Source organism: Chenopodium quinoa, unplaced genomic scaffold (genome assembly GCF_001683475.1).
Source record: "Chenopodium quinoa cultivar QQ74 unplaced genomic scaffold, ASM168347v1, whole genome shotgun sequence".
NCBI classification, from domain to species: domain Eukaryota; kingdom Viridiplantae; phylum Streptophyta; class Magnoliopsida; order Caryophyllales; family Amaranthaceae; genus Chenopodium; species Chenopodium quinoa.
The window spans coordinates 1,931,543-1,951,387 of NW_018744718.1; the positions used below are offsets into that span (position 1 = coordinate 1,931,543).

The 19,845-nt window shown below is 31.0% G+C and overlaps 3 protein-coding genes across 3 annotated transcripts; all 3 read left to right on the forward strand.

The window, feature by feature from the left end:
• The first annotated feature begins 11,149 nt into the window (after positions 1–11,149).
• LOC110703103 lies at positions 11,150–11,689 on the forward strand. Its single transcript, XM_021880859.1, has one exon. It carries the CDS (start codon positions 11,150–11,152, stop codon positions 11,687–11,689), a length of 540 nt encoding a protein of 179 aa, XP_021736551.1.
• A 2,217-nt stretch (positions 11,690–13,906) lies between these two features.
• On the forward strand, positions 13,907–14,483 carry LOC110703318 (uncharacterized mitochondrial protein AtMg00820-like). The gene has a single exon (XM_021881102.1). It carries the CDS (start codon positions 13,919–13,921, stop codon positions 14,453–14,455), a length of 537 nt encoding a protein of 178 aa, XP_021736794.1. The 5' UTR covers positions 13,907–13,918; the 3' UTR covers positions 14,456–14,483.
• Positions 14,484–14,548: 65 nt separating this feature from the next.
• LOC110703104 (uncharacterized mitochondrial protein AtMg00810-like) lies at positions 14,549–15,645 on the forward strand. The gene is made up of 2 exons (XM_021880860.1): positions 14,549–14,561; positions 14,624–15,645. Exons 1-2 carry the CDS (start codon positions 14,549–14,551, stop codon positions 15,643–15,645), a joined length of 1,035 nt encoding a protein of 344 aa, XP_021736552.1.
• Positions 15,646–19,845: the final 4,200 nt, after the last annotated feature.

The window sequence follows — 19,845 nt, forward strand, 5'->3', positions numbered from 1 at the left end:
TTTTTTTTCTAGGGTTTATCGGCTTGATATTTGCACTCTCTTTCAATGTCTGGGCTTCGTTAATTTACAATTAAGGATAAGAAGCAAAATTTTATGTTAAAGATAGCAATCAAACATCCAGATTTTAGTATAAGTAATTTTTCAATTTTTATAATCAATTGTTTGTTGGTATTAAATTTTGATTTCTATACAAGTATGTCATTTTAATTTATCTACTACTAAAATTTTTGAATGATCATATTTTTGTGATTTTGTATATGATTTGATGTTGGGTGCGTGAAATTATAATGGAATGAAGTCTAATTTATGTTGTACTTATGAAAAATTGCTAAATTGAGTGAAAAAGTGAGTAGTTTTATGAATTAGATCTTCAAAGATGAAGACACTTGAGCAATGGCAATCTGACTTGCATTTTTCTAGCTGCAGTTTCTGTTACATTAGTCTTTTAATCATATTCTTAGGTCAAAGGAACATTGTGTAATGGAATTTGACGAATGATTTCAAATAACAATATCATGTTTTTGAAATTTGGACCTTGTATTTGCATATTATGCGAAGAGAGATTAAAGAGGTTGTGATGAAATCCGAACGAGGTACAAGCAATGAAGACAATTTAATATTTTATCATTGCAAATTCCTATCTCTAATGTGAAGGATGAAGTTAAACTAACCTCCCCTGCTACACCTGTTTGATTGTTGGTCTTTTTGTCTTTTCAAATATCTAACTTGACTAATACATGGAGTAATATGTCCATTTAATGTGTAAGTTTGCTAACCTTCTTTGTTTATTATAATCACATCAGTAATTTTCTGTCATGGTTTTGTTATGCTCAGTGCCTGTATTTCCTTATTTAGGCTGTATACACTCAATTTTATAAACAAAAATGCATATGTGCCATGCTTTTGGGATTAAGAAACAAATCTCATTGATTTTTATAAGTTATAAGTTGACCTTTGTCTTGTTTAAATCTTTATGTTATATTGTTGAGAATCTAAGTCATCTCTATATTTCTATTTTTTATTTGTTTATCTTTGTCTTATGCCTTCCTTTGTTGTGTTTATATATATCTGATCAGTTCATATTTTGTCTACTAGTTAGGTAAGCTTGCTAAGCTATAAGTGGAATTAGATTTTTAGTAATTTACTCATCTAGATAATCATCAACTTAAAGAGGTCTGTAAACAAAGATTAGAATTTTCTCATTACTCTCTCGTATTGAAGTTTAGGCATCTAGATTCTAGAACATTAGAATGAGTCATAATAATACTCCGTATAATATAAGAGATTATTTATTTGGTAAAATTAAAGTCCTAAAACCTTAATAGTATAGCATGTCTAAAGCATTAATGTTTTCATCTCTAATTGAAAATCCAACGTCCATGTTGAATCAAACCTCCCACTACTAAGCATTTATTTTTCAAGGTTAGCATAGAGGATAGAAATATGATATAGCTTAGTGAAAGAGCTTGTTTCTACTCTATGTATATCCATTTCTGTCAAATTAAAATGATTAAGATTAATATAATTAATATAACAAAGTTAGTTAAAGAGCATGTTCTCACTCTACTATGCATTAAGTTATTAAATTGTTTGCCTACGACTCAACAAGTATGATAATTGCTAAATTTGTCAACAATAGTTTCATATTTTCTAACTGACTTTTAAACTAATAATGAAAGCTCATTTGATGTCCCAATTTAAAGTATTTATAGGGAACTGAGTCTCTAGTGTCTCCTTGTTCTTACTAACCAAAGATTGCTTTGATGTTGAACATACATTGCATAATAACTGGATTATGCGGTTTCTTCCTTCCTTTGTGTTGCTGCTTCAACTACTCTTACATTAGGCCACATGTCATACTGCATTGAATTAAGCATAGTTTTAGATGCAATTGTGGAGCTGCAAAGCTGGTGGAAATACATTTTGGAGTACGAAAGGAGAAAGAAGCAGCAGTTATTCATCATCATATTCATAAATTTATCTGTTGCCAAATAGCAAATAGCAATTAAAGAGAGATAGGATGCCATTACTATTCAAGATTAAATCCTTCACGGGTCATCTGTTGCTCTACGAAGAAGCTTTTAACTACTTATAATAGTTTAACGAGTTTAGTTTATATATTTTGGGGGGAAATTAGAGTATTTTTAGTTATTTTTGTATAGTATTTATGAGGGTTACATTTGAATTATTATTAATGAATGTTTGTAAAAGTGTTTATCAACTTTTGTTTAATAATATAATTTCATGAACATTATATGATTATGGAGTAAATATTTAGAGTATATAGCATTGCAAATACAGGTACAGAAAAAAAATATTGTATAGGTACCCTACATAAACAAATACCGTAGGGTATCAAATTTAGGTATTTTTTTTAAAAAAAATAGAGATAAGAGACCTGGTACCTCTCATAACAGGTGTCTTAGATGTACTTAAGAAACCTGTTGGGAAAGATAACAGGTCTCTTAGACTTCATCAATTTAAAAACTACTATGGCCAAAGAGACCTGTTATCTCACTTATAAGGTCTATTAAAAAATGCAAAGAAACCTGATCTATAGAATAGGTCTCTTTGCCAAAGAGACATGTGAGCTAGAAACCTCCTCTAATAAGGTCTCTTAGGCCTATTATGACATGTCTCTTTGGGCATTTTTGTAGTAGTGCGGCCCTCACCTGGGCCGCCGTGCCAGCACAGGGTGGCACAACCCATGCCCACCTTTATGTACAATCTATTATGTATAATATTTTTAATAGGCAAAGAAATATTACTATCAATAATAAGTCACATATCACCTCCTCTATACAAAGTGCAAAGACATTCATACAAATGAAGCTCTTCATATGCAAAATGTGTCCAAGCTATTAATTTAATTAATACATAAAATTTAGTTGTTCATTATTATTTCAGATATTAACTAGTATTTGAGTCTAGATAATGCTTCATTGGGGTCATTACATAGGGTTAACAATTAGTAAAAACTTAATTTATGGCTCAATTTATAATTCTTATAATTAAATTTGTTATTTATATTGTCATTCATTACTTATAATATATTTTTTCAAACTAGAATATAGAGTATAACATAATTTGATGGTAAGCCATTTATTGTTTGAAAGAAAAGTTACCTGTTCAAGTCTTGTATGAATAACTTTTATAAATAAGTTGATGAGATTCATGAAATGACAAATAAAAGGTGAAGTAGTGTGCCTTGTGGCAACATATATAGACTTCATAAAGGCTTTTTAATATAGGAATTTTTTCATAAAACCACCTTTTATTTTTATTTTATTTATTTATTTATTTATTTTTCATATAACCACTTTTTTAAAAAAAAGTTACAAAAGACCACCAATTTTAAATTTCTTTTTGCAACTTACCACTCTTTTTAGCCAAGTTCATCAACTGTTCTACATTGAATTGGTGGTAAGTTGCAACAAAATTTTTAAAATTGGTAGTCTTTTGCAACATTTTTTTAAAAGGTAGTTATATGCAAAAAAAAAAATAAAAAAATAAATTAAAAGGTGGTTTTATGCAAAATTTCCTTTAATATATACTGGTATTAGTAAGATTTATAATGGTAACTTTGTGTATTGCATATTTGCACTCCGGGCAAAGGGCCTGTTCACATTTACTTAATTTCAGTTCAGTTCAGCTCCAATAAGTTCAGTTCAGTTCAGCTCGGCTCTTAATTTCCATCTCTCATAAAATATTCATTTCAGTTCAATTCAGTTTAGTTCTGTTCAGTTCAGCTCCAATCAGTTCAGTTCAACTCACTTCAGTAAATGTGAACAGGCCCAAAAACATTATATTTATTACCATCATTGTGAGAAAATTATCATTATTGTATTAAATAAATAAACATGTGCATACATAGATTTCTTAATATATACGATTTGATATATTATATACTCTTAATTATACTGTATATAATAGTTATAAATTAAGTAATGGTTGTTCCTTATTAGTAGGAAGCCATGCATATATGAAATTTCTAGAATTTTTTCATTTAACAAACAATATTGACATGGCCTGGTATACTATCAATGAAATTAATCAAAACGGCAACAACTCCATAAAACAATATTGACATGAAACATATCTTAGCTAATAATTGAGATCACTGTATTTAATAGTATATCATTTTATAACATAACACATAAAATGCACATGGGTTCAATATAAATTTTAATTAAAAACTACAATAAAAAATGGAAAAAAAAAATGTTTCAACTTCCAAAGCACAAATTTTATTCCTACATGTAAATCTTAGAACCGAAAAAATATATACGATCACAAAATTAAAATTATGTATATGTAATCATATATACAAAAATCAAACTACTACTAGTATACATTAGCTTATTGTTTCTAGTTGAACGAACTACTTATTAAAGGTTATGGAATTTAAATTAAATGGACCGACATGGGAACATTTATAATTAAGCTTAAAATTTTTTGGTTCATGTTTATACTACAAATCGTATTAATTAGGTATATGAATTATAACTTTAGTGTATGATTTTCCTGGTTTTGCATGTGCAATCATAAGAAAATATCAGCCATTTGTATGATTTAAGTAGGTACGGAGTATATCATCTATTCATTTTGATCATTGACTTAAAACCGTTAAAGCTGATTAGTTTGTTAATTAATTACTAATTAGTGAATCATTAATTAGTTACGACTTAAAAAAATATACATGTAACAACTTATCTAAAGTTGTTGATTATTCATCTAGATAGTCATTGTGCCCTCGTAATACAATGGAACTGCATGTTGTGCTTTAACAATTTTTATTTTATTTTTTTATTTTATTTTTTTCTTATAGATAAATTAATTTATTAGTCTTTGTATATTTATGTACTTCCCTAATTCTAATCTATATGAAGGTATAATTGAGCTATTGCCCTTTTTTTCCTATTACATATTTTTTTTTTGTTTACAACATACATATGCTTAAAGAGAATAAAAGGCAAAATTAGTGAATAGCTTAAACTTCTTTCCCTAGTTCATGGCCTACCCTAAAGAATAAGAGGAAGGATGATTAACATATACTTCGTAGTTTGGTAGACTTGGGCCCTGTTCTTTAGAGCTGCTCTGCTCTGCTCTATCTTGCTCTGTTCTGCTTCGCTCCGCAGTGTGTGGAAGTCTAGTCTTGCTATGCTTTGCTCTGCAACAATCTGCTCGATCTGCTCTGCTCTGCGTGCTCGGCTTTACTCTGTCCAGAAGGTCAAAATAACGGGGCCTTGGTACTTTAGTAGACTACTCCACTATTTGTTACTAATTAGTTTTAGAAGGGAACCATGCTTTAGTAGATTTGTATGCAATGTAGGTTTAAAAATTCTAAAGTAAAAGATATACATTAACTAGTACTATCGCTTAATTAGGTCATTATTGTCTTGTTTAGGGATATACATCACTTAATTTGGTATCATTTCAAAGTAACTATCAATCTACAATCATATCTAATTGTATATTATAGCTACTTATACTATTGAGTTAACTAGGCTCCTAATCATGAACAGGAATATATTGTCATATATCGTTATATCAAACATTACATAAGCAATAATTAATCATATCCAAATTAGAATCTATAAGCCGATAACATCTAACCGATTGAAGGTATATGTTCATCGGAAACAATTAATTTGATTAAGCATCTATTATATCTAATTACTAATTACTAATAAATTGACTACAAATAATGAAATTCCCATTTTAATTATGAAACGGAGTAATATTCTTGTAAAATGCCTCTTTCCTACCGAACATATGTTCCCGTTGAGTAGACATGGCATAGAAATTAGAAATACAAATAATTTGACCCTACAATATGGTTGCACGTGATATAACCCATGATTCTCCGGTCTCCCCCCTTGGATTTATATTTTTGATCGATTTTTTTTTTTTTCTAATACAAAAAAATAAAATAACATACTTGTAAATAAGTAATTAATAAAAAAGACAACAATATGATGTATTGATGCCCCATAAGATTAAGAAGCATCCATATAGACCATATTAAGAACAATATGACAATAAAATCCCATGCATAAGATCTTGCTAGCCCTCTAAAATTTGTTTTGTTCCTTTATCGTCCTCTTTGTAATCACTAGGTCATTTTAAGTTTGTTAGTTTGGGGTTAAGTTAGAAGACCCTACAATATATTTGGTCTGACCCAATATTAGTAATTGTGGCCGGTACTCATTGCTTGGCTAAGATATTAAAATTGTGGTTATGGTTGGTCTATATGATTTTCGCTTGTATGTTTATTTGTTAAAGTTCAAATTACGGGATAATAACTAAAAATGTTAAATACAGGTCTAGGCTGTACGCATCCGCGAACCAAGAGAGAGTCCACTTCACAAGTTCAAAGAAGGTTCAAGTCCAAAATCATATGACAACAGGAGCAGTAAGCCGGCACCAAGCCCCTTAGGCCTTAGCCTTATAAAGTGATAAAATCTCTCTTCTTCAATCAATGTGGGCTAAGAGTTTGTGACACTTACATGTGGTGATACTTGAGACTTAAAGAGGCCTATTCTTCAACACTCCCCTTCACATGTAAGGTTCCTTTTTCACTTTGTCTCTTGTGATTTTTCGAGCTAGAGTGCTTCTTCACTCCGCCTCACATGGACCTGCTCTTGGCCTAGTAAACTTTAGCCATTTAGGGTCCCACATTGTGGGTCTAGCTTTGATACCAGATTAAATACGGGTTTGGGCTGCACCCGCAAACCAAATGAGGTTGTATTCCAGAACCATATAAGCAAATAGCCCCTTAGCCTTATAAAGTGATCAACTCTCTCTTTTTGAACCAATGTGAGACACTTACATGTAGTGATATTTAAGAGGTCTATTCTTCAACAAAAAATAAATTCAAAAAGATATGTATATGAAAAATAAGTTCAGATAATATATAAAGGATACTCGTGATCAATTTAAAACTAAACTAAGTTTAGATAAGTGGTAAATCTGAAGTAGAATTTTATATTCAGGGTTTTATTTTTACTTATTTTGAGAAAATGTGTTCAGATAAGAACTAATTAATAAGTTGAAATAATTAAGATAAGATCTACTATAGGTTGATAAGATTTGTTAATTCAATTATTACCTAAGTAGGCGAGGTTCTAATAAGTTCATCATGTAAGTTCAGTCAAGTTCAGAATAGTACGGGCCTGTTCTCATTGACTGAACTGAGCTAAATTAAATTGAACTGAACTGAACTGAACTGAATTGAAATGAATATTTTATAAGAGAATGAAATTAGGAGCTGAGCTGAACTGAACTGAGCTGAACTAAACTAAACTAAACTGAATTGAAATGAATTTCAACGTATGAGAACAAGCCCTACAAAGTATAATTTTGTGCAAATTAATGAAAATCAGTTGAATTAAACAAACCCCGAGCTATTAAAATTCCCGATTGGAAGTTTTGATACACCTACTACAACTTTCCAAATCCTCAACTTTTAATGTCTATTACTCATTCTTTAATTATGCTTTGGATATATTTTGTTTATTAGCACGATTACTCTAACATTTCACAATTCGATCAATTGTACTCCAGCACGAAACTGAAAAACGACTTTCTTCATTTAAATTTTTTTTTTTTTTTTCATAATATTAATCACAAAAATCATTATTGTTATGTAATAGTGTCAAAGTCAAAACCTATCAGCTAATATAAACGGGATTCTACCACAAATTAAAAGAGAAAATAGTGAAAAACAAGAGTCTATAAATGGGGATATAGTAATTTGAACGTGTCATATATGATGACCATTGATTGAGATATAAAATGGGTGGTTCGGGTTGAGAAGTTTACGGTCAATTTTTGGTCCCCGGTGCATGTGAAACCCTCGTGGTCCTATATACTAATTTTGCATGAGAATACTTCATAATTTATATGCCCATTTGCCTACCTATTCAATGTTTCAATCGTGCCTACTTAGCTAACTAGCTTAACTACAAATTTTCAATAGTCACAAATTTTGTTTCCATTTTCAGCAAAAATTGCTAATTAGTTTGATGATTGATACATGATGTGATGTCATTATAAATTAATACATAAACATATACTTTGTACAATGTAAGGTCAAATTTATAAATCTATAATGCACTATATTCTTCTAGAACATCCTTTCCTAAGAAGGCATATTTTTATTTGCATTTTTTCTTCATCTTTAATTTATAAAATGGAGTGATTTACACCTTGTTTCTACCCAAAAAACATCTTATTATGAAATTACTTAACATTTACGTTTACTAACAAATTATAAGTTAATTAAAGAGATAATTCTAATGTGGTTACTTATATGGTATAATATAGGGTACGAAAATAATTGCACGTTTAAAGTAAAAGGACATGAGTGAAAAGATGCACCACTTACATATTATGGGATAAAAAAATTAAGAGATGGAGAGAAACGAAAAATGTAAAGAATTTTCAGAAATAGAGTTAGTATATATTATTGTTTGTATTATTTTTCATTTATTAATTTGTTTATGGATCATATATAATCACTCTACAAAGGAAATAAAAGTTGATAGATATATAGGTAAAAATAAGCCATAAAAACAAAGCAATGTAGCAACACAAAAAGTTTATGGTTGAAGAAAGTTAAAAGATAAAACCAAAAAAAGTAGAAATTAGAAAGCATCTTCACGTTAGTTTGCATGGCAAACTTATCATCAATTTTGCCATTGTTGTACGTACGGATATTTTTGTGGCTTTTATCTTGGTGTAGAATCTTCCATAAGTAGCATCATGCAATAGCAAAAATTTTCATCACAAAAAATATAAAGAAAAGAAAGAAAAAAAAACAAAAGCAAATAATAACCATAATTTAATCCATCATGTCACCATATTTTATGGTTCTTTGTTTATTTACGTGGGCTTTGCAATGCGGAATTTGTGGCAAGTTTTACCACCTTCTATTTTTTTAGAAAAAAAAAAATTAAATATAAAATCTTTTTTGGCATTTATATTTTGGTGCAAATCTTATTTTGTCATTTGTAATGATGATATATAGGTTGAATCGCCATGAACGGAGGAGAGTGAGAGAGTAAGGAGTATGTCTCCAATTTAGCCTTTTGTAACCCAAAAGAGAAATGATAAAAATCATATAAGAAACAAAAAGGCTAAGAAAATGGCATTATTACGTTTCTTTTGATTGGTATATAACTATATATACTTGATTTGAAGATTTTTATTTTTTAGCTTTTAAGATGTAAAATGTTCATGTAAATTAATAAGCATAGTTATTTCTTATAATTGTACGTACTACAATTGATTTTTATATTATGTGACTTTATATTGTGTGGTTATTAATTAAATAGATCGAGCTGAGGTGATCCGATTTCTTGAACGAGTACATTATTTAGCTTGAGAGATGTTTAGATATTCGGTATAATCTAGATACGAAAGAAGAGAGTTTCAATTCAATTCGTAATTAAGACAATTTAAATAAAGCTTAAAACTTGTTCAAATTGGTTCAGTGTGATAAGGATTATGTATATAGCACGCTAACAAAACACAATATTTGTTTAATTTTCTTAAAACATAGATACAAATGTACTTTTAAAACGAAATTTTCAACTAATTAAAAGTCGAGGACAAACTACTGTCTCCCTGTTTTAAAAAAAATAATGGATAATTTTATGGTAGTCAACCTACCATTATACTAATTTTTATAGGTTGATTTTGATTATTTTAAATACTAAATTAATTATAAATCATTTATCTATTTTTTAATTTCATTTATCTATTTTGTAATAATTATGAAAATATATATATATATATATATTTTTTGTGTGTGTGTTTAAGAAATTTGAACACTATAGTATTTTCTTTGTAAAAATGTATTAAAAAAAACATGTATGAACACCAAATTATTAATTAAAATTTTATCACAATTAAATTTATGTCGATGTCTTAAAAAAATAATAATAATAAAAAAACCTTTACCTCTTGGTCTCTTGCTCTAAGGTATTATATATATATATATATATATATATATATATATATATATATATATATATATATATATATATATATATATATATATATATATATATATATATATATATATATATATATATATATATTTCATGTGAATTATAAATCATTTTCTTTTGCTTTCTTCTCGACTCAATATATAACGGTAAAAAATGTTCATGATTGTTAGACCGATACTTTCAAAATTTTATTGTATAATTTGGTACATGTTACTTTATTTTTTGTTGAGAGGATAGTTATTATTCAAATTGGACTACTAATCCTATTAAAGACTTTCAATAAATATATATTGTGGAGTATATATAGTTCATTCATTCAACACTATTTTACAAATTAGCTATTCATTACTATTTTAATAGTTTAGAAGCGATATAGTTCATATTTTACAAAATATAAAAATATATATAATGTAAAATACTATTGGGGATTGTCCTGCTTCCAGCTCTGCTTTCAGCACAACTCAGCAGAACAGTCAACAACTTACAACTCTGTAGAACAGTCAGCAACTTACAGGAGCAGCATTAGCAGCAATCATCAAATCAGTATTTCAGGATTTTGATGATGAGAAGCTTCTGGAGGAATCTGGATGAAAGTTAGTTATAACTTACTTCCTGAAATCACGGGATGACGTGGCAACGAATTTGTTATTAGTTTTGTTTTTCAGCTTCTTGTAATAACAGACTATATATAGTCCTATTATAGTTAAAAAGTCAATGTAATGAATCACAACTTTTGTGTGGTCAATTCTTCTCTTATTTTTCTTCTCTATTTTTCTATTGAAAGTTTTTCCTCAAAATATCTTCTTCTGTAAGAAACTCCATTGTAAGAATTTTCAATTTGATTCAATGAATGAAGAAGCTATTGGAGCAATTTTACTATTTCATTGAAGTTTGATTAAACTGTTGATTGATTTCAATATGGTATCAGAGCAGGTTTGAATCTGCTATTCATTTGATTCGTTGATTGATTAAGTTTCTTTGATTTGATTGAGGTTTTCTTGCTGCTTGAAGTTTCTTTTGATTGTTGTTGCTGTTTATATTTCTGGAAATCTATTGATTGTTGAGATTCTTGAGTATACCTATTTTTTTTTTTTTGGAAATTGTTGCTTGTTCCTCATCTTCTTTCTGGAATCATGGCTGCTGGAACACCTGTTGTTTTGACTAGTGATCCTTCGAGTGTATATTTCATTCATCCTTCTGAAAATCCTACTAATTCACTTGTTACTGAGAAATTTGCTGGAAATTGTTATAATGAATGGAAACTGGGTATGACTATTGCTTTGTCTGCTAAAAACAAATTGTGTTTTGTTGATGGAAGTCTATCTAGACCTATTTCTGGATCTGAGATCCATGCATGGGATAGATGCAATGCTATGATTACTAGCTATATTTTGCATTCAATCGATCATAATATAGCTCGGAGTGTACTGTATTTTACTTCTGCAAGAGAAATCTGGAAGGACTTGGAGGATAGATATTCTCAAAGTTCTAGTCCTCAATTGTATAATCTACAGCAGAATTTACATGATCTTTCTCAAGGTTCAACTCCTATAGCAGAATTTTTCACCAAAATTAAAGCAATTTGGGATGAGATTAATGGTGTTAATCCTATTCCAGTTTGCTCATGTACTGGTTGTACTTGTGGTATTTCTCAGAAAATCATTCAACGGTAGCAAGAAGAAAGATTAATTCGGCTTTTAATGAAGCTTGATGAGAAGTATGCTGGTGTAAGGACTAATATCTTGATGATGCAGCCTTTGCCAAATGTGTCTATGGCTTATAGACTTTTGATGCAAGAAGAGAAGCAAAGGCAGGTCAGCATGATTGATTCTGGTACTGGTCAATCCATGGCATTTGTAGCATCTGAGCAAAAGAGAAATATGCAGCATTATTCTGGACCTTCAAGGTTTCAGCAGGGACAGCAGTTTCCCAGGGGCAATTTTGTTCCTAATTACAGGAAAATTTCATGATTGTTTTGTGATCACTGCAAAATGGCAGGTCATACTAAGGACAGATGCTTCAAGATCATTGGGTATCCACCTAATTTTGGCCAGAACAAGTTTAAGGGCAAGAAAATAGTAGATAGAGTTTATGGAGATGATAGTATAGCTGATACTGAAGATAATGAGCCGGCTCATATTTCTATGGGACAGTATAATCAGTTCTTGGAGTATATGCATCAAGATAGCAATCAACATTCTCTTGCTTCAGGATTGGAGAGCAGTTCAGCAGGAACAGGACAAGTGCATGCTGCAAGTCCTTCAGCATATGTGGCAGGTACTTGTCTTATGTCCTGTTTTAATAGCAAGTGGATTATTGACAGTGGAGAAACATACCATATGTGTTCTGCATTGGATTTATTTGATTCTTATGTCAATATACTAAGATTCCTAATACAATAACTGTTGCTAATGGTAAACAAGTCAGCATTGAGCATATTGGGAATTTGAAATTCTAGAATGGGATTGAACTTAAGAATGTCTTACATGTTCCTGGTTTCCAGTTCAATTTGATTTCCACACACAAACTTTGCAAAGATCTTGGTTGTGATATTAAATTCACTCATGATACATGCATCCTTCAGGATCAAACCAAGAATACTTCCCTAGTTCTTGGTAAACTGGAATCAGGTCTATATGCAGTAGCAGATTCAGCAGGATCCAGGACAGAAGCAAAGGTGGGATCAGTTTGTTTAGCTAGTTCAGAAGAGGCTAAATTGTGGCACTTGAGGTTAGGACACATTCCTTTTAATAAGCTGCATCATTTTAATGATGTCTTTTCTTCTACAATTGGCAGTGATTGCATATGTCAAGTTTGTCCTAGAGTTAGACAAACAAGATTATCTTTTCCTAAGAGTTGCATTAAAACTTCACATAGTTTTGATTTGTTGCACATAGATACTTGGGGTCCCTATAAAACATCTACTCATGATGGTTTTAGTTGGTTCTTGACCATAGTTGATGATTTTACAAGGCATACCTGGACTTATTTGATGAAACACAAAAGTGATGCTGTAAAAATAATTGAGAACTTTGCTGTTTTTGTTCAAACTCAGTTCAATACAAGCATTAAATGCATTAGATCTGATAATGCTAAAGAGTTGTGTGAAGGTGAAATGCTTGTTTTCTATAATTCTCATGGCATTGTACATCAAAAGAGTTGTGTAGAAACACCTCAGCAAAATGGTGTTGTGGAGAGGAAACATAGGCATTTACTTGAAACAGCAAGGGCTCTTTACTTCCAATCTAAAGTGTCTGTTTCTTTTGGGGGGGAATGTCTCCTATGTGCAACTCATATCATTAACAGAATGCCTCTGAGTAATGCTGGTTTTGTCTCACCTTATCAGAAATTAATGGGTTCTAAGCCTATTCTTGATCATCTCAGAATTTTTGGTTGTCGATCTTTGTTATGCTTCTACACTGAAATCTAGCAGGAGCAAGTTTGATACAAGGGTTGTTCCTTGTGTGTTCATTGGATATCCCCCTGATCAAAAGGCTTATAAGCTCTGGGATCTTGATAACAAAAAGGTGATCATTTCCAGAGATGTGAAGTTTCATGAAAATCACCTACCTTTTCATCATACACAACCTACACAACAATTCCCTATTTTCCTTCCAGCCTATACACCTTTCACTTTTGATGATAACATAGAAATTCCTGAGCCTTTTGTGTTAGAATCAGACACTGGTATTTCTAGCACTTCAGATTCAATCTCATTTGACACGGAAAACACTCAAACTCCACAAAATATTACCTCACCATCATTTTCTACCCAAACTCCACAAAATTCCAGCACACCACCACCCATTTATACCCAAACTCCTCAAATTTCCCAAACTAACCTTGTTTCAAACCCAAAATCTGTTAGACAATCTAGCAGACCTCATAAATCTCCTTTTTGGATGAGAGATTATATTGGTATTTCTATTAATGATCAGCATTGGTGCAATATAGTAAAATTTTATGAGATGCCATCACCCTTCAGAGCTCTAGTCTGTCATGCTAGTCAAATTTCGAAACCCTGCAGCTATTTGGAAGCTTCACAGGATGAGAGATGGGTTGAAGCTATGAGGAAAGATATAAATGCTCTTGTATCTAATGGAACTTGGGAGCTTGTGAAACTTCCTAAAGAGAAGAAAGCCATAGGATGCAAGTGGGTGTTCAAGGTAAAATTGAAAGCAGATGGTTCAGTAGAGAGATTCAAGGCAAGATTAGTTGCCAAAGGATTTACACAGAGGTATGGCATCGATTTTGAAGAGACATTTTCTCCAGTTGTTAAAATGGCAACTGTCAGATGTCTTTTATCTCTTGCAGCAAGTAAAGGGTGGAATTTGCATCAGCTTGACATAAATAATGCATTTCTGCATGGTAATCTCTCTGAAGAAGTACATATGAGAGTTCCTGAGGGTGTTCCAAATCCACACTTGTTTGCAGATTGAGAAGATCCTTATATGGTTTAAAACAAGCTTCCAGGTAGTGGTTTTCTAGTTTGAATGCTGAGTTGCTAGCAAAGGGTTTTGTTCAGTCTAAGAATGACTATTCCTTGTTCATTCACAAGACTGACATTGATATAACAATTGTTGTTGTGTATGTTGATGACATAATAGTAACTGGTTCTAATACAACCACTATTTTGGATCTAAAGGCTCATTTACACAAGGTCTTCAGCATCAAAAACTTGGGGCAATTACATTTCTTCCTTTGCATTGAAGTTTGTTATATCAATCAGGGGATTGTCCTGTCTCAAAGAAAGTTCACCAAGGAACTTTTGCAAGATTGCAATTTGGATTTGTCTAAGCAAGCTAAGACACCTCTCCCTCCAAATTTCAAGCTGTTCACTAATGTTGGTGATTTCTATCTTGATCCCTTATTTTACAGATGTTTGGTTGGGAAACTCAATTTCCTTACAAACACTAGATCTAATTTGTCCTTTGCTGTGCAAACTCTTAGTCAATTCTTACAGCAGCCTCGGGTTCCTCATTTTCAAGCTCTTCATCATGTATTAAGATATGTTGCTGGTACAATAGGACAAGGCATCTTGTTGTATGCTACAGATCAGTTAACCTTACAGGGTTATTCTGATTCAGATTGGGCTTCCTGTCCCAATTCTAGAAGATCAGTAACTGGCTATGTTATGCTGCTTGGGAATTCCCCAATTTCTTGGAAATCTAAAAAACAAGGCACTGTTTCTAAGTCTTCTTCTGAGGCTGAGTATAGAGCAATGGCAGCAGCTTCTTCTGAGATTACATGGCTAGTAAGGTTGTTGCAGGAACTTGGTGTGTTAAACTTAAAGCTTGTAAAGCTTAACTGTGATGATCAAGTTGCGATTCATATTGGGAAGAATCCAGTCTTCCATGAACGCACCAAACATATTGAGCTGGGCTGTCATTTCACTAGGGACAAAGTCTTGGAAGGGTTGATTCAACTCAGTTTTGTGCCAAGTACCAATCAGTTAGATGATATTTTTACTAAATCTCTTTGCTCTCCCCAGCATTTTGATCTTTGTTCTAAGCTAGGTCTGATTGATACTCAATCATCCTCTAGCTTGAGGGGGGGTATTGGGGATTGTCCTGCTTCCAGCTCTGCTTTCAGCACAACTCAGCAGAACAGTCAACAACTTACAGCTTAGCAGAACAGTCAGCAACTTACATGAGCAACATTAGCAGCAATCATCAAATCAACACTTCAGGATTTTGATGATGAGAAGCTTCTGGAGGAATCTGGATGAAAGTTAGTTATAACTAACTTCCTGAAATCACGGGATGACGTGGCAACAAATTTGTTATTAGTTTTGTTTTTCAGCTGCTTGTAATAACAGAATAAATATAGTCATATTATAGTCAAAAAGTCAATATAATGAATCACAACTTTCGTGTGATCAATTCTTCTCTTATTTTTCCTCTCTATTTTTCTATTGAAAGTTTTTCCTCAAAATATCTTCTTCTGTAAGAAACTCCATTGTAAGAATTTTCAATTTGATTCAATGAATGAAGAAGCTATTGGAGCAATTTTACTGTTTCATTGAAGTTTGATTAAACTGTTGACCGATTTCAATAAATACAAAGACTAGAATAGACTCGGTCTACAATAATTTATTGTAGACCCAACCTTCTTGTATACCATACGAATGTGATTATATCATACGAGATGTGATTATATTACTACAAAAGTGATTATATCATTTTGAAACTGTTATGTAAATGTATAACTCAAAAAGTAAATTTATCATTATAAAAAGTATCAAATAGTAAATTACATCATTTCAAAACATGATTTTTAAATTTTATCATCCTAAAGATAATTATATAATCTCATTAAATGGTTTAATATGAAATTATATAATTCAAAATATGACTCACAAAAATATAATTATATCATCTAAAAAAGTGATTATATCATCCAAAATGTGATTATATTATTTGAAAGTGTCAAATTTTGGGTCTATGATGAATCACATTTATATAGGATTTATAGGCACGTTTATGCTAAGTTTATAGTTGCTTTTTAGGTCTTTTAGTCGCTTTTTAGGTCGTAAATACATAAGTTATTTGTTTTGTACTCTATTACGTTCCGTTTGTGTTTTTCTTAATGATTCAGGTGATTTGATAGACATTTGGACGCTTTCGTAGTGTTTGGAGTTGATTCGGATGATATTTGGATGGAAGCCGATGAATTGAGTTTATTAATTGGAGATCCCATGTTTGTGGATGTTGATTTTGATTAATATGTGCATGAGACATGAATATAGCATTCACAAGGGTCTTTATGTACTTTACGGAAATGAATTTGAGTTAGAATAGAAGAAAAACGAAGGTTTGTAAAGTGGCAAAACAGACCTTTGATCACTCTTTTGATCATAACTTGAGTTCTAAAGATTGGATTGAAGCGATTCAAATTGCGTTGTAAACTAGACTTGAAGAGCTTTCCAATGATAGGTCACATAACCAAAGAAGCTTCCTAGAACAGAAGATATGGCCATTTCAAGCTGAGAAATGCAATCAGCGACGAGGTGTAACACCGCAGGGCTGGCTGCGCCTCTGCCCCGCGCCCAATCGAGGCCACCTGATGCTACTGCCAGGCCGCGGCTAGGCCTGCGCCCGCAGGTCTGGTCGAGCAGCCCTCGAAGCCTTGAGTAGCTTCGTCGTCCCACATCGTACTTAGTCTTCGTGCCACGTCATCCTTTATCATCCAATAATATTGCAACTTATGTATATATTATTTTCTTATTTCTTTTCTTTAATTATTTTTAGATTAGAATTTAGGAAGTTTATAAATACTCAAGGGATTATTATTTTCCCTTATGCCTTTTATATCTTCTATTATTTTACGTTCTTTTTAGTTTTCTCTTTTGAACCCTAGTTTCTCATGGCATCTCCATGGATGATTCTTGAGTTTATTATTTCAATTCATTGAGGTATTTTATTTCTATCTCTTATTTTTAATTATGTTTTATTCCTTAGATCTAGTTTTAATTATTTCTTCCATGTTTGAGTAGTTTATTTCTAGGGTTTGGGAATCCATATTTATATTATGAATCTTGATTGATGTTTTTAATATTTTGATTATTAATTTCTCTAATTGATAGAGTTTTATTGTTAATCTTGCAACCTGATCAATTGTTTGATTAATTCATGTTAATAAGAGTTTGAATCGAAAGATCTTACTTTTAGAGGCTTCCCTACAATTAGCAATTCTGATTATGTTAGCGACCGTACTGCATATGTTGAATTGAGAGCGTTAAGACCCGACCGTAGGCTTAGCAATTGCTCTAGATAATTGATTGATTGAATTGTTATTGATATTTGATAGATTTAGAACTATAAACATGGAAAACCATAACCCTAGGTCTTTTTATTAATTATTTTATCCCTCTTTTAATTTAGACTATTTTTCTATCTCAATTTCGTGACATAGTTGAGTTTCTTCATACCTTAGAAGTTAGATTAAATAACCATCTCTTTGTGGATTCGATCCTACTTACCCTACTACATTGTTAGTTGGTTTTGTTAGGAATTTATTTTTGACAGGTGTCCGACAACCTAATCAGTCTACAATAATTTATTGTAGACCGGGTCCATACAAGACCAATTGAATATAAAAACTATATAATAAATAGAAAAAAGGAAAAATTGCTAAAAATAATACAACCTTTGTCCCATTCTTTTTTAATAATGCAACCTTTTGATTATTTTGTAATAATACAACCTTAAGGGGGTATTCATTTTAAGCAAGATAAAATCGAATTTTCGGTGAGTTTTGAGGTAGGAGAAGGGGAGGGGATATTCCATCCTTCCTCATCCCCACCATGAAAACTCACCCGTCCCCTTTCTTAACCTCAATGTCCACCGAAAATTTGATTTTATCTTGTTTAAAATGAACACCCCCTAAAGGTTGTATTATTACAAAATAATCCAAAGGTTGTATTATTAAAAAAGAATGGGCCAAAGGTTGTATTATTTTTAGCAATAGTTCCTAGAAAAAAATATTAAATACTCTTCCATTTTTTTCTAATCTTTTTATTTACAATTTAGGTATCAAACATATGCAATAAATATATTTTGCAATTTGTAGATGATTAAAACGTGTTATAATGCTATAAATTATCATAAATGTTATTTGCAAATTGGATAAATCTCGTGTGTAAACAAATATTTAGCCTACTTTTTAAATACAAAATCATGACCTTAAAATCAACATAGGTAATAGAAATAATTCCTCAAAGGATTGCTATTGACTTTCCGTGAATATATATATATATATATATATAATACAATATGCTGTTAGACTAAAACTAAGGAGTACAATATTATATTCAACGCCTAATTCTAAGGAACATAAACTATGGGCGTGTTCGGCAAAATATAGTTGTGAAGGTAGCTGTAGCTGTGGAGGTAGTTGTTAGATGTGTAGGTAACTGCTAGCTGTCAATAAGCTATTAGTTGTGAAGATAAATAATTTAGATATGCGTGTTCGGTAAAGTAGCGGTTGACTAGCTGTTACATATAAAAATCAATATTTTATTTTTAAAATTATAGATTAAATTTTCAACAGCCACCTTAAAAGCTACCTCTAATTTCAAAAGCTAATTTATCTAACTTTTCATTAAATCTACCTCCACCACTAAAAGCTACCCTAACCACTACTTTACCACCAAACACTCACTATGCTTATCTAATGTACAAAACATTAGGAATAAAAAAATATATTCACATAACCAAAAGATATATTCACATATATCACATATATTTGACAATGGGTTCAAATTTGACTTGGATTTACCGTCTAACCTTAATCAATACTCTCCAATGTTAGTTGATCCAACCTTAGTTTTAGTTACATAGTTTAAATGTGAAGAATGTTGGAGATTTGAATTTCATGAACGCAGATCCAAAACGAGAACGGGTTTAGTCGAACGATAAATTTTGTAAAAAAATACAAACATAATTTTTATGTTTGATATTATTTTACTATAGGTGTGTAATTTAATCCACAATTTTCAAATGTATCATATTATTCAATTTGTCCAATGTGCTATTAATTTTCAATATTAAATTCAATTCAAATTTCGCACGAACAATTTTACTTGTTGATTTAAGATGCATTACATATATAATTGTTTCATATAAAAAAATCAACATATATATTGTTTTTCTTATATAATTTGCTCTAAAATTGATAATTGGTGGTTAATTGCACATTATTTAACGTTATATTTCATAATAGAAATATCACTTATATTGTAAATATATAAGTATTAATCAATGAAAATCAATTTGCTTCAAATAAATATTTTGAATAAACGTGCGAGTATGGATGATGAATAGGACAG

Excerpts from the sequence above, each read along its gene's own strand:
- LOC110703103 (XM_021880859.1), top strand. The coding sequence starts at position 11,150 with ATGGCTGCTGGAACACCTGTTGTTTTGACTAGTGATCCTTCGAGTGTA.
- LOC110703318 (XM_021881102.1), top strand. The coding sequence starts at position 13,919 with ATGAGAGATTATATTGGTATTTCTATTAATGATCAGCATTGGTGCAAT.